Source organism: Colias croceus, chromosome 9 (assembly GCF_905220415.1).
Source record: "Colias croceus chromosome 9, ilColCroc2.1".
Classification (NCBI taxonomy): Eukaryota; Metazoa; Arthropoda; class Insecta; order Lepidoptera; family Pieridae; genus Colias; species Colias croceus.
In genome coordinates this window covers 9,614,363-9,630,056 of record NC_059545.1, presented here as the reverse complement: position 1 = coordinate 9,630,056, position 15,694 = coordinate 9,614,363, and the positions used below count along the sequence as shown (strand labels likewise).

At 31.8% G+C, this 15,694-nt stretch overlaps 1 protein-coding gene across 1 annotated transcript; it reads left to right on the top strand.

Annotated features, from left to right (window-relative positions):
• Nucleotides 1–2,585: 2,585 nt before the first annotated feature.
• Nucleotides 2,586–15,689, top strand: LOC123694175 (beta-1,3-glucan-binding protein-like). The gene is made up of 8 exons (XM_045639519.1): nt 2,586–2,749; nt 11,646–11,870; nt 12,208–12,470; nt 12,678–12,808; nt 13,092–13,258; nt 13,522–13,746; nt 14,055–14,197; nt 15,505–15,689. Exons 1-8 carry the CDS (start codon nt 2,626–2,628, stop codon nt 15,685–15,687), a joined length of 1,461 nt encoding a protein of 486 aa, XP_045495475.1. The 5' UTR covers nt 2,586–2,625; the 3' UTR covers nt 15,688–15,689.
• The last annotated feature ends 5 nt before the right edge of the window (nt 15,690–15,694 follow it).

The following is a 15,694-nucleotide window of genomic DNA, read 5'->3' as shown; positions in this document are numbered from 1 at the left end:
GAGAACCCACCAACGTTTTTGTCAGATTAAGAAAATCTGCTTTCAGGATACCGAGATAAACCTCCCCTATGAAAATCTGACGCGCTCGAGTATTTCAAAAGGACTTTTTTTTTCTGCATTTTCAAAAATTCATCGTAACTTATCGTCACGCCGAAATCGTCAGTTTTTTTAAGGGGAGCTTCCTTGGGGCCTACTTAACACCCCTTCCGAAAATCTGACGCGCTCGAGTAAAATTTTTTTTTGTGCATTTTTGACGAATTAATATGCCTAGCCCCACCACGCAAACCGGCAGATTAGTATACCGTTGTTATCAGAGGCACTTGGGGCATACGTAGTATGAATATCTGACGCGCTCGAGAATGCCCAAGTAACTATTTTTTTTTACATTTTTGAAAATCCGTACACGCCAAACCCACCGCTAAAATGGTTTTTACCATAGAAGCTTTTCTTTTCGAAATTATTTTATCTATCGATTTTGATAAGTCTCGACGGCGCCGTTTAATTACGCCATTTAGCTACCTCGCCTCCCTATCTACTAAAAATTAAGAAATAAGTTAGGCGCAAACATCCAGCGTTGCCTTATTTATTTTTTTATTTAGACCTACATAGTGTTACAATATGAATCCTTATAAAGTTTCGTTTTCAATGGAATGGTACATAATAAAAATATATATTAATAATAAATTGTACCACTACTTCAGGTAATTTATCTATTAATAGATATTACAAGAAGATGTTCACCTGCCAAATAACTCATGTGCACTGCCAAATACGATTCCTAGTATTAACATTAATTTCTATGTTAATGTTTCAATTAATATAAATATAAATCGTTTAATGTTAGCTAACTTTAGCCCGCGGCTTTGCCCGCTTTGTATAAAAATTCACTAAAACCATCCTCGAGAACCACCTATCTCTACCTATTAAATAAAACGTATCAAAATCCATTTCATAGTTTTTAATTTTACTAGATACATAGAGACAGACAGATAAACAGCGGGAAGCGACTGTGCTTGGTACTAGTCTATAAATCTGTAGAAGGGTCAATTCTGTACATTGAAAATATTGAAAAAATAAATAGCAGGGGGTGTTACTGGATCGATACCAAACCCAAATATGTGATTAAAAAATTTTTTGTCTGTCTGTCTGTCCGTCAGTCTGTCTGTCTGTATGTGAAGGCATCACGTGAAAACTAAAGGTTCGATTTCGATGAAACTTAGTATGATTATACCTTATTATCTTGGGCATAAAATAGGATACTTTTTATCCTGAAAAAATACGTAGAAAAAAAAATCTTTCACCATTTTTCTTAATTTTTCCGCGCGGACGGAGTCGCGGGTGGAGCTAGTATGTAATAATTGCAGTGATTAAATTTCTACTCAACTACAGTAAAAAGAAGAGCTTTATCTTTTATTTCAATAGAAGAAAACAAGTTTTTCTTGAACGACATAAATATTTCTTTTTTTTAGTTTTATTAACCTTGCTGATAGTTTAAATACATAAGCCTTAAGAAATTATATTCCATGCGTCTTGAGAAAATTTTGCATTTTCTTACCCTGCTCTACAATTTCTCAAGTTCGCGCTTAACTCCATAGATGGCGCTATAATCAAATTGAAAGTATAAAATTACATAATATATAATAATACTATACTAAGAGCCGATTTTTCAATCATTGGTTAAAATTTATCCGTCCAATAAAGTATTACACGAACATTTTAAAAAGTCACCTGTAAACTGTCAAATACGGACAATTCGAATACATTTTTGAAATGGTAGTTTAATACGTTATTCGATGAATAAGTTTTAACCAACGATTGAAAAATCAGCCCTAATTGTAATAATGTATAACAATTAATTAACTAAGTTCTATAATATTATGATGTTTAACTAATTAACATATAATCTGATAACTTATTAGTATGCTTACATAAAATTTACTCCTTCCTGAGGATCGTTAGATTCAATCAGGTATAATTTTATTAAAAATAACCGATCCTTTTTTATACCAACACTAAGAATCTTCTGTCTTTTGCTTTCTTTTATTTTTAAAATCCCGTATTATACTGAAAATTCTTCTAAGGAATGAATTACATAATAAAATAACATTAATAATTAAATTACATTCGAACTTTATCATGGATTATTATGAATGAAAAGGTACGAAAACAAACATTCGACCGATGACATAAACCAGTAAAACCAGAGGTCATTAGCGCAAAGTTGAGAACAAAAAATCTATTGACACGGCATTCGCAACATAATACTCATTTTTGTTTTGACTAGGAATTGCGAACATTTTCCTTTCAAAGTGCCTGAATTTAACTATTTAAATTCATTAATAAGTTTCTATTAGTATTATAAAAGATTAAAAATTACTTCATACTTATCATTTATTTGTTCTTATAAAACAAAAATATCATGGTATATTTACACAAATTATTGGGATAAAATTATAAATGTACGTTTACTACACTACAAAATATTGAATATAATTAATAGATACAAACTATTATTTTACCAGGTCCATTCATTCCATTGTTCACAAGATCAAAGATGCTCAGGCGCATAATATCAAGATGTTTTCCTCAGTCCGTCAATAGACGTCAGATTGAACGGACGTCACAATGGGGAGAATTACGTTTTTATTAGTTTCTACATTCCTATACTATGTCCAAGCTGCTCAATACACAGTTCCTCCGGCTACATTAGAAGCTATTTATCCTAGAGGACTCAGAGTCACGGTACCAGGTATGTCTTTTTATATGTTACACTTATTCGCTAATATTACAAGGATTTTATTGTTTGTGTTTACACCATTTTTTTTGTTGTTGATTTAGGTACTCGGAAATTAAATAGTCGATTATAAATTCACTTCTGGTTACATTGTATTAGTGGGATAAAGTACCTAATAATAAGAACTTTTCAATTATTTTTCTATTTATGAAATTCCCTGTGAATTGTACAGTTTATTTAATTTTAGGTAGGTACCTATTTACCTACAATTTATAAAAATAATGCCAAAAACGACTCTATCTAAGTATTCTTTGTAAAAAGAATAGATAGTCTCTAGTTTAGGAGTCAGCGTCAGAGTATTTTTGTAAAGTTAATGTTTTTGGCAAATAAAGATTTATTTATTTATTTATTATTATTATTAGAAAAAGAAATCCCTAGAATGTTTAATTAATATTTGCTTCTTAAATAGGTAGCTATCATTTCCTAGGTATTCGTTTTTGATAATTATGATACTTAGAGATTTATGATTTACAAAAATAGTTTTATGTTCCGATATTTCGATAAAATAAAAACTAAATGATTCCCCTGCATTCTAACTGCTTACATCAGTATTTATTCCTTGAATTCCATAAGCAATTTAGATATAAGCAATTCATATTCGTAGTCGAATTCGTTAAACATTTAATCGCATGATATACCTAGCATTTACATATTTTTAAGTAAATCTTGGTAAATTTTATTGTGATCGATTTAGTTAATAATCTGCCATGATAAAATCTAAGATATCCAACACTAGCTTTCCGCCTGCGGCTTCACCCGCGTTTACAAAGAAAATACCCGCATAGTTCCCGTTCCCGTGGGAATTCCTGGATAATCCTAGCCTACATTACTCGTGGATAATGTAGCTTTCGAATGGTAAAAGAATTTTTAAAATCGGTTCAGTAGTTTATGAGCCTATTCATTACAATCAAACAAAGTTTTCCTCTTTATAATATTAGTGTAGATGTAAGAAGTAGGTACTTAATATAGGTGTGTTATAAAATTCCATAGCACAGATTAAAAGTAAACCTATTGTAAATTGGCAAATGCCGTCTTTCCAAGAAATTATTGTATAAAATAGACGCTATGTAGTTATGACATAGAAGTAGAATATGAATATTTTTAAAAATATGGTTCGTGATTATCATTTTTCTCAATTACCCTAGTATATTTATATCTAAGATTTATATTATGTGTAATATATTATATATTTTATTAGTATATAATTATATTATATTATTTTTATCTCTTCTCATATGCATGTAATCTATTTATGAAAGTATGTATATTAATTAATCTTTTAATTTTGTGGCTTGTATATTATGTTGTTATTTTATTTCATTTTTTATAACTCTTCTTGTTTTTATTTTTGTTCATATATTTATTTATGCTCTGCCCTACTCCTATCCCTTACTTAATTTCTCTCTGTACAACCGGTTGTCTGGAAGAAATCGCTATTTAGCGATAAGGCCGCCGTTTGTTACAATGTATCCTAGTTTAAGTCTCAATTTGTAATTTGTAAGAGCAAAAAAGTATTAATAAATAAATAAATAAATAAGTAGCAAATATTCTTTATATTCTTATTAAATATATAGTTTTTTATATACATAGGTATCTAACTATGTATTGTGTAAACTTTGATGCAGTTAACAAACTCTCAAATGAATGGTCCGTTCACATACTCCCAATAATTTAATTGCAATTGTAAAGCAATTTTCTATAGGTTTTCTATATATATAATCGAACAAAGCCGCGGCTTAAAATAATATTTTTGTTAAAACTTCCCTATTTACGAGTCTAACAAAAATGTATGCCATGCAAACAGACCTAATTTAATAACCGAATTATCAAACTTTTTAATTAATTAAAAGTTAAACAAAGCAATTGTTCATAAAAGTGAAAAATTTCAATGAGACAAAAATTGTCAACTTGCCAAAAAGTTAATTGAAAAAGTTACGAAGCTCCCTGTAAAAGACAAGCACCCCGTTTAAATTTAAATTTTGCTCCTTCAAAACTATCTGGTGAAGTTTTAATTCACTTTTCATATTTTTACAATTTCAACATTAACTTTCTCTAGACTGTTATACTTATTCGTATTTAATAATTCCGTTTAATATACTAGCTTATCTTCCCGACTTCGACTATTTTTGACCCGATATAACAAAAAAAATGGCATATACATAGGTTGTACATGAACATAGATTGATTAAATATAGCTTTCTAACGAAAATTTTTTTTTTCTTAAATCGTAACGAACAAAAATACAAATCTGAAAAATAATTACATCCATTTAGAAGAAGAAAGAAGAAGAAGAAAAGTTTATTCAACACCACACACATAATACAAGGAAAAAAAAAACACAAAACAAAAGCAACAAATTAAAAAAGAAAAAAAAAAAAAAAAAAATAGAACTTATTCCTAATCAGTGTGGTGCTAAAAAGGGTCGCTACTCAGCATGTGCTGCACTTGTTGTGAAGCGCTGATTTTCAGTAGCCCCTTGTTGGAGTGCCAGTCAATAGACTTGAATTATAAAATATACGTATTATTATTTCTCATGTATACTTAAATATAGGTAATATACAAATATATAATAATTAGTAGAATACACAACACAAGTACATATTAATAATAATAGTAATATAATATAAACAAGACATAATAACATAATTTTACATATAGGTAATATAGATATGAAATACAATATAACACAATAAACAATAAACACAATCGTACCCTGTAATATCCTATGCGACTAAGGCTGGTTACGAAACTCGGTAAGAAGCTGCTTTTTAAAGCCATGTTTAAAACTTGATAAGGTCCTCGAGTTTCGTAATGGAGGCGGTAAATTATTCCAGCACTTAGTCGCACTATATTTAAAACTACCTTTAAAAATCGATTTATGGTGTTTAGGTACTGCCAGTTTGACGAGAGTCGCCCTAGTAGTTATACCATTATTACATCCCATCCATGTCAGTTTATTATAGAGATACGCTGGGGCTTTGGTACTGATCACATCAAAGAGAAGAGATGCAAGATGTAAACGCCTACGATGGTCCATGTTAAGGATATTTGCTTTTTTTAAATAAGGCGAGATGTGCGTGCGAGCAGGAATATCCCAACAAAACCTTGCGCAAGCGTTTTGCACTCGTTGAATGGCGTTTTTAGTACGAGACAGGAGACGAGGACCGTACATTACATCCGCATAGTTGAGTTTTGACAAAACCAAAGACTCACATAGTCTGAGACGTAGACGAGGGTCTAGATAATTTCTTATGCGATACAATAGTTTTAATCGATAGAAGCAGTTTGCGATTGTCGTATTTATGAACTTTTCGAATCTAAGTGCTTCATCGAAAATTACACCTAGATTCCGAGCCTCACGCACACGTTCCAACGGAACTCCATTTACATGCAACAGCGACGTTTGTTGCTCAACTTTTTTAATAATTTGAGGAGTACCCAGTATCATATATTTGGTTTTTTCGGCGTTGAGCACTAATGCGTTATTCATTGACCATTTTGAAATGCTGTCTAGATCGTCGTTTAATTTTTGTATGAATTCGTCAGTATTATCAGGTTTAAAAGAGGTATATAATTGGACATCATCAGCGTAAATATGGTAGTGGCAGTACTTAATTTTCGATATTATATCTGCAGTGTACAAGACAAACAAAATAGGTCCCAAAATAGAACCCTGAGGTACTCCTCGTTTCACTGGACTACAATGAGAAAGAGAAGTAGTTCCGTCACTATTAGAGACCACTACAGTTTGCCTACGTTCACTAAGATAACTCTTAAACCAAGCAACAGATTGTGGGCAAAAGCCGTAATAGACCAATTTTGACAAAAGTAGGTTAGTATCTATGGTGTCAAAAGCACGTGAAAAGTCTAAAAGGACCAAAAGCGTTCCTTTACCACAATCTTGTTCGCATAAAATATTATCCAGCACATCTGTCAATGCCGTTACAGTACCTCTTCGCTTTCTGAAACCAGATTGAAGGTCGGGCAGTATGTTATTGGACTCAAGATAATCCATTAACTGTTTGTGAACAATCTTTTCAAGGATTTTGGAGCAACATGGCAAGATGCTGATAGGCCGTAAATCTTTAACAGATGCAGGATTATTTTTCTTTGGAAGTGGTCGCACCAATGCACTCTGCCACATCGCCGGAAATGTACCACTTTTTAAAGATACATTAATAATGTGCGTCAAGATAGGTAGTGTCTGTGATATTGTGAGGTTAATCATATCTAGAGACAAGTCATCGATACCTACTGCTTGAGACTTGAGACTCTTTAATGCCTTAAGTACAGTATCTTCGCTCACAGGCTTCAGCTCGAAAGAGGCATTGCTTATAAAGCGATGTTCGTTGAAGTAAGCTAAGTAAGACGTTGGTACGGCGTTATTGATAGGGACATTTAGGAAATGTGTATTTATAGTATTGGCGTCACTGATATGCGCTGGAAGTATGAAGTCATCTTTTTGTTTAATCTGTACATTATCTTTTATATTTATATTTAGAAAAGCAAATGATAATTAATCCTTATTTATGTATGCTGAAATTTGTAATTCTTAATTATTTAATATCTTCTGCAAAATTATGAAGTTTAATCCAGAAATAAATGCTACCTTACCGAAACGAACCCGAAAAACATGTTGGTACGTTTTCTTCTTTTTCAACTAAATTAATGAGAAAAAATGTCTGGATATCGACCGCAGTTATAATATTATTAATGATAACAAAATTCATTGCCTTATAAACAGGTTAAAGCTCCAGACAACTAATAAAAATATAAGGAAAATCGATTACTTTAGAATCGATAAAATCCAAAAGGTTAGGTCAAAATATACATTAAGATCTGTTGAATCAAATCCGATAAATAATAGATACTATTATTAGATTAAACGTCTGTATGTCTTTAATATGACATCTAAATTCAATTATACCTAATTACCCGGACATAGAGCCTCATAATCATGATAGACATTTGTTTAACAACTAATCTACATATACTAATACTAATATACTAATAAAGCTGAAGAGTTTGTTTGTTTGAACGCGCTAATCTCAGGAAATAGTGGTCGGATTTGAAAAATTATTCAGTGTTAGATAGCCCATTTATCGAGGAAGGCTATAGGCTATATATCATTACACCAAGACCAACAGGAGCGGAGAAATGCGGGTAAAAGCGCGTGGCACAGCTAGTTACAAATATGTAGCCATATGTTGCGGAGTTGCTATCAATAACAAATAGGCCGAGTAATGAGAAAGATTAAAAGACGGTAGGTATAGATTCGAAAAAGTGCTGACAGTTCTAACTTTATATTCCTACTAGCTGTACCCCGTGGGTTTACCGGCATTGCTCCGCTCTTACTGGTCTTAGCTTGACGATATATAGCCTACAGACTTCCTCGATGAATGGACTATCTAACAGCGAAGTAATCTTTCAAATCGGACACGTGGTTCCTGAGATTAGCACGATTAAACAAACTTTTCAGCTTTTCAGTATTTAAAAAGTATAGATATAAATATCATAATATATTTCTTATAAAAATGTTGATAATAAATATAGGTAGTATTTTAATTAATATTTAGAGGGTATTTAAAAAAAAGGGAATGATTCTGTTTTTTTTAAGAAAGGCCTGCCATTTTTCAACCGTAGAACCGTGAAAAATGTTGTTAAGTCAAATTAATCAGTAATAGTGGTAAATATGAAATAATACGTATAATGATTGAGTCTGGTTGAAAGCATATACTCGGATTATTTAGATACTTACTGTGTTTAGTGTATGTTCCTGCTTATTGGTTTTCAATGTGCTATTGTAAAATAATTTGACGTCAGTTTTCGTGCTATTTCAAACAATAAAGCTTTGAAAACGACTTATTTACATAAGTTATATAAATTCAAATCTCTTTATTTGTTTACGAATGCCCTATCCCTTGCTTCATTTACGTAATAAACTAAATAAAAATAGCATTATATTTATTTATAATATATTTTATTTCTTCTAAACACAGGTTGCCCAGTAACCTAGCTAGGGAAACATTGGCTTGTATAAATAATTGTTTTGGTAGCCTTTTTATTTATATTTATTTATTTATTGTCATAAATTGTCATAAAAATTATATTTTCACAAAATTACTCTCGCAAAGAATACTTACTAACGCCAAAAACAGATGTTAGTCGATTTTTAGTAAACTCCGATAAAGTGGATTTAAAATTATAGATTTTGTTAAATTTGATGTAAATAGATCACGGAGTAATTGTAATTGACACTGTGTGGTAAATTATCATATAACTAGCTTCCGCCCACGACTTTGTACGTGCATCCCCGTTTTTCCCCGTTCCCGCAAGAATTTCGGGAAATCCTTTCTTAGGGGATGCCTACGTTATGACATCTACCTGCATGCCAAATTTCAGCCCGATACGTCCAGTGGTTTGGGCTGTGCGTTGATAGATCACTATATCAGTCACCTTTGAGTTTTATATATATAGATAGAAGATTAACTAGCTTACCGCCCGCGGCTTCGCCCGCTTTCTCGGATACGATTTGAGATTTAAACTATCCTATCTCTCAAGTTCGATCGAACTGGACATGGTGTGCGAATTTTATTATAATCGGTTATGTGGTTTAGGAGTCCATTGAGGACAAACATTGTGACACGAGATTTATATATATTAAGATTGTTAAATAATAATGTCAATTTAACCCCATTTGTACAGTCAATTACGATCACGTTTTTATTCCGGTTCACTATACATGCATGAAATGTTTTATAAGAAAGCTCTCCGAAAAAAAAAAATGGGTAGTACAGGGTCATTGACGTCTAACTCAGTCAGAAATAAAATAGATTATATTAAATCATCAGTCGACACGCCCATAAAAAATTATGGATCTTATTATTATTGAAAAAGAGGATATTGATCCCAAGTTACGACAAGCAAAAGTAGACAAACTATTATTATGTGTATTTATAAAAAAAGCAATACATCTTTAAAAACTGGTTCGCATGATGGACAAAAAAAATAACGAGCTTTATAACACGTTAGTGAGATCTAATCAAAGTTTTGGAATGCAATTTTGTCCAATCAATGTTTGTTGATTGCGAAGTCAAGTAGTTTATAATGAAACAGGCGTAGTTCAGGATACATCGCCCATTTTTGCAAATGACTACTATCAAGCTAATTTTCCGTTTGTAGCTTTATTTTGATGAGACGCCCAATAATTTCGTGTACGAAAGTCTCGATTGTCTCTATTACTAACTGAATATTTTTTTTTGTTCAATCTCAAGATAATTACCTAAATTATTCGAAAAAATATTTGTCCTACAAAATCTATGGTTTGTTCAAAGAGTCCCCCTTTCCAAAGTGTATCGATAACGAGGTCATCATAAATGATTACTAACAAGCTGATTTTTTTGTTTTCACTTAGTTAATGTTTATATAATTCAACAGACATATTGTCCTACAAATTGCGTAATAAATATTTGAGAACCATCAAATCAAAAATTTTTATCCTTGTTATCTCTGTTAGTTACCACAATCGAGAGTTTCGTACACGAAATTATTCGGTGTCTCATCAAAATAAAGCTACGAACGGAAAATCAGCTTGATAGTAGTCACTTGCAAAAATGGGCGATGTATCCTGAACTAGCGAACGAATGCCGAAAATGTCGAGAAAATTTCAGGACCACTTTACGTCGGGCCAAAAATGAGTTGCTTTAAAAGTTCAAATGTTTGTAGAAATGTGAAGTTTGTTCTTTTATTTTTGTGAGTACATTTAGGAATTAAAGTCTAGACGGGTTTTGAACACGATTTAATCATTATTTTATTTCTCCCGATGGGTAACTTTTTAGTTTTTGTTAATTCAACCAAGTCATAAAAATATTACATTAGTATCGTCAGAATTATTAATAAAATTATAAATAGTAAATTATAGGTTCAATTGGATTTTCAATAATTTCTTTTAGAATGAACAATAATCCAACACTAAAAATACAAAAAAGACATTATTGTACTTTGCTGATACATCTTTTAGGTACTAGAAATCTTAAAATCTTACAACTCTCTCTCAACTTTATTAACAAGCTGTTCAATGAAAAATTATTGGTGTGGAAAAGCGATGTTTTATTTCTTTCATGCAAAAAATAGGTTGATAGGTCACTTTTATTTATATTTTATAAGCTGCTTCATATTTATATCAGAAGAACCATGCTTTGGGCGATGAAATTTATTTCAGTAATGTTCATGAATCTATTTTAATCCTTGTAAAATAAACTAAACCCTTTTTAAGATAGATGAAAATGAAATGAAATGAAAAATACTTTATTGCACACTTAATACAGGATTATAAACTAATATATGCTTAAAATTCAAGACTATTTTAAAACCTGGATTTTTTAGAACAAAAGCTTCGTCACTGTTACATAAGCACTGAAGTGAAATTCATCCGTTCATTCATTCATCAGTTCTTATTGTTCAATTTTTTACCTTTTAAATAAGGTAACGTAAAATGGTTAGGTAGGCATAAGGCACGTACTCTTCGAAGTTCGAACCAATCCTACTATCTTTTGTGAGTTGATTAACTTTTCTTTTGTTTCTATATTATACTAGCTTGCCGCCCGTGGCTTCGCCCGCTTTCTCTAAAACGATTTGAGATTTAAACTATCCTATCTCTCAAGTTGGATCGAACTGCACATGGTGTGCGAATTTTATTATAATCGGTTTAGGAGTCAATTGAGGACAAACAATAAACATTGTGACACACGATTTATATTTAATAAGATATTATACTCCTCTTATTTTCTACCTTATATAGATGATATAATTGTATCCCAGAAAAATATTTAACCAGTTTGATTGATTTCAGACGATGGATTCTCCCTATTTGCATTTCATGGTAAGCTCAATGAAGAAATGGAAGGGCTAGAAGCCGGACAATGGTCAAGAGACATATTAAAACCCAAAAATGGAAAGTGGATATTTAGAGATAGAAGTGCAAAATTAAATATTGGAGATAAGATTTACTTCTGGACTTATGTTATCAAGGATGGTCTGGGTTACAGGCAGGATAATGGAGAATGGACTGTTACAGGTAAGTTTTCAGGCAAAAACACGTGAATAGGCGTGTGGAACGAAAGAATATAAATTTTTATTTTTTATAAAATTTTGTTATCAATTGGTAATTGGTTCGATTACAATTTCCATAACTTTAATATAAATAAATGAAAAAATTATAGTTATCTTGAAATATTAAAAAAAAAATTACAATCACAAGCCCAAAAGTATTGGGATAAACGTAGCCTATATAAAACTCGGTTTCGTATTATTTATAAAGAATCTAAAATACAGCATACATGAGAAAAAATTGTATTATTACAAATGAAATAAATGACTGAAAACTACATTTATTTCTAACATAATCTTCACAGAATACGTCACAGAAGATGGTACACCAGTGGATCCGAACATAGTACCACTGCCATCACCAACGCCTAGCCCAACAGTTATACCAGCATCCAGACCAACACAACCACCTCCCACCCAGCCGCCATCTTGTAAACGTTCGGCCAGCGTTGTCCACGGTCGTACCAACATCTGTACTGGCCAACTGCTGTTCAACGAAGAGTTTGATAAGCCCAGTGTTAAGGATCTTGCTAATTGGGAGGTGGAAGTCAAATTTCCGGAAGGACCCGTGAGTTTTATTTAAAGTAGTCTGTTTGAAATCTCTGGCTCTTGAGTGTCTTTTGCAAGATTAAAAAATTTGAAAGCTGAAGCAAAGCATATGAGAGAGCTTTTATATGAGATATACAATAATATTTAACCCATTAATTGTGATTAGAACGTAAGATGTTCCAAGGTAATGAAGAAATAGCTAAAGAAATGAAATACTTTCTTACAGGACTATCCATTTAACTTGTACATGCCAGACAGTTTGAAAATTGAAGATGGTGCTTTGGCAATTTCTCCCATCCTTACCGAAGATAAATACCAAGAAGGATTCCTTATGCAGTCTTTGGATTTATCCAGCACGTGAGAAAAATTTATTTCTTTTGATTATTTCTCCAATAAGTTTAAATTTATTAAATAATCATGCTTATAATCTTGATTTTTTGTGATAATATACTACTTATTGAATTCGATCATCGATTAAAACAATTTAAAGTTCATACAAACAGAAGATATGGATGATGTTTTGAAACTGGTTTTAATTGTTTTATCAAACACTTTAACTAGAACTTTCTAGGCCTTTTTTTCAATTTATTTTTCCACATGTCGTAATTTAGTGTTTATTCGTAATCTGATTATTTTATAGGTGCACGGGTATAATTGGGACTACGGAATGTAGTCGACAGGCATCTGGGGCACAAATCCTACCACCCATTATAACTGGCAAAATGACTACTAAAAACAAGTTCAGTTTCAAATTCGGCAAAATTGAAATACGCGCCAAATTGCCGAGTGGTAATTGGTTGATACCAGGTATTTTTATTTCTTAACCATTTCATATATAGAAATTTACGATCCCGATAAAATATTGTAGAAATATAATCAGAGAAAAGTCCAATAAGCTAAAGTTTATTTCAAAAAGTAAATCAATTTTTTTCTCGGTTTTAAAGCTGCTCCAACTATTTAATTGCATTTATTGTATAGGTAAAATATTTTGACTTCCACTTATTATGTACTAAGAAAGCGACATTGCCTTCATTCTTATGTCAAACATCCAAAATAATTTATTATTTCAGAATTGAATCTCGAGCCTCGTGACAAAGTCTACGGCATTCCCCGATATGAATCTGGCCTTATGCGAGTTGCCTTTGCGAAAGGAAATCCGATATTTGCTAAGAAATTATACGGAGGACCAATCCTCTCAGATTCTGAACCGTACCGCTCCTATTTAATGAGGGAAAAGATTGGTATCGAAAACTGGAATAAGGATTATCATATTTATACTTTAGTTTGGAAGCCAGGTAAGAAAGATCTGCTTTTCATATCTTAAAAAATAAAAATACAGTTTTGTTTGTCAAAGATTATAAATTCTATACCTTCAATGTTTTTTGTGTCTATAATTATGAATGACAAATGACAACACAATGTTATCGGTTCATTATTTCATAAAATTAAACGTGCTCAGTTAGTTCCTGACAAACATTTAAAAATTATATCAAAAATCTCTTTACACAAGAAGTATATGTTAAGAAACTACAAAAATACTAATCTAATTAACAAACAATAGGAACAAAAATAAATTTAAACATTTTCTCCACATTCCTCCTAGATGGCATCGAGCTATCAGTAGATGGTGAGCAATATGGTACAATAGACGCTGGTGAAGGTTTCTTTGCAAGTGCTAAAGCAAATGCAGTGCCCCATGCGGCTGCGTGGTTGAAGGGATCTGTTATGGCTCCTCTTGATCAGATGGTATGTATATAAAATTATTAGTTTATAAAATACAAAATACAAAAATATTTATTGTTACTAAAACATTCCGAAAATATTTTTTTAGCATTAAAATGCTAATTAAATACATGAATGTTTTAAAGAATAGGAATAGTTTGGAAAATCCAAAAGTGCACGCCTCATAATCTCATCCTTTACAATAAAATTTATATATAAAAAAGAAATAAAATAAAACAGTTGGAAAAGTAAAGAAAGCGGTACCGTAATAATTGAGCTATTTTTCTTGTGGCCCCACCTAGATGTGAAACTGCGCAGGTTTAAGGGACTGACTACCAACTTATTTTTTAAACCTTGGCTTATAGTATAAAGAATCGAGTTTATAATGGTGAATTTCGAGTACACTATAAATATAAAAAAAATAAAATAAAGAATATATATAGATATACTAAAATTATGGAGAACAGTCGATATTTTTTTTTTGTTTTTTTTAATAACAATTAAACCACATCGGTTCTATTCCTGAGCATACTCAAGCGTAAGAGAAAAAAAAGACTCGATTAGTAAAGTATTTCGGTCGCTATCGTGTTAACAAGAAAATCCTCCGCACATACAGACACACGGACGTCCAAGACAGAACTTTTTTAAACTGTTTTTTAACTAGTTTAAATAACAAAAATGACATCAAAAATATCATGAATGTTAAAAATAGTGTTTTTTCTTAATATGTGTGTGTATGTATTATCTTACAAGTGCAATGTATGATACATAAAGACATTTTAAGTTTGAAAAATCAGATGTTTTGCGCGAAGTGTCACTTCGCTCAAAACATCTGATTTTTTACATCTGAAGTAGTACCCACCTCAACGCTTCGCTTATGAGGCGTGCAATATATTCGATTATGAGGCAGGATTCGAATCTCCTTCGCCTTACCAGCCTTACCGTGGCGACGTCTTAGTACTTAATTCAGAAACAAGCCGTTAGGATTTGTTTTGATTCGGCGCAGAAATAACTGCTTACCAGGTTAAGGCAAAGAACGTGTATTATTATCACATTGGCATCAAATAAGTCACGTCGAGATCCGATAAACACGTCTTTAACAACATTTTCTGAACCATATTAATACATTATTTCAATCGTACGCTTTTATCAGGTGCAATTCATCAATATATAATTTTCACTGTATAATTTTTTTTATATTAAATTTAATGATGCAAATTATTGCAAGGAAAAAATATCTCATGTGGATATCAATATTAAGTCTTGATAGGTAATCAAAAAACGTATTTAGCCTACCTCATAGGAAATAAAAATACTCGTTTCTGTTTCAGTTTTACGTGAGTCTCGGCCTTCGTGTGGGAGGCGTTCACGATTTTGCAGACGCGCCAGAAAAGCCTTGGAAGAATCGGGCTAGCAAAGCAATGTATAACTTCTGGACCTCGAAGGACACCTGGTACCAGTCGTGGTACCAAACACAGATGAATGTCGATTATGTTAGAATATACGCTCTGTGATATTTTG

Excerpts from the sequence above, each read along its gene's own strand:
- LOC123694175 (XM_045639519.1), top strand. The coding sequence starts at position 2,626 with ATGGGGAGAATTACGTTTTTATTAGTTTCTACATTCCTATACTATGTC. Across the intron at positions 12,471-12,677 it reads TCAAATTTCCGGAAGGACCC|GACTATCCATTTAACTTGTA; the intron begins GTGAGTTTTATT and ends ACTTTCTTACAG. Across the intron at positions 12,809-13,091 it reads TCTTTGGATTTATCCAGCAC|GTGCACGGGTATAATTGGGA; the intron begins GTGAGAAAAATT and ends ATTATTTTATAG.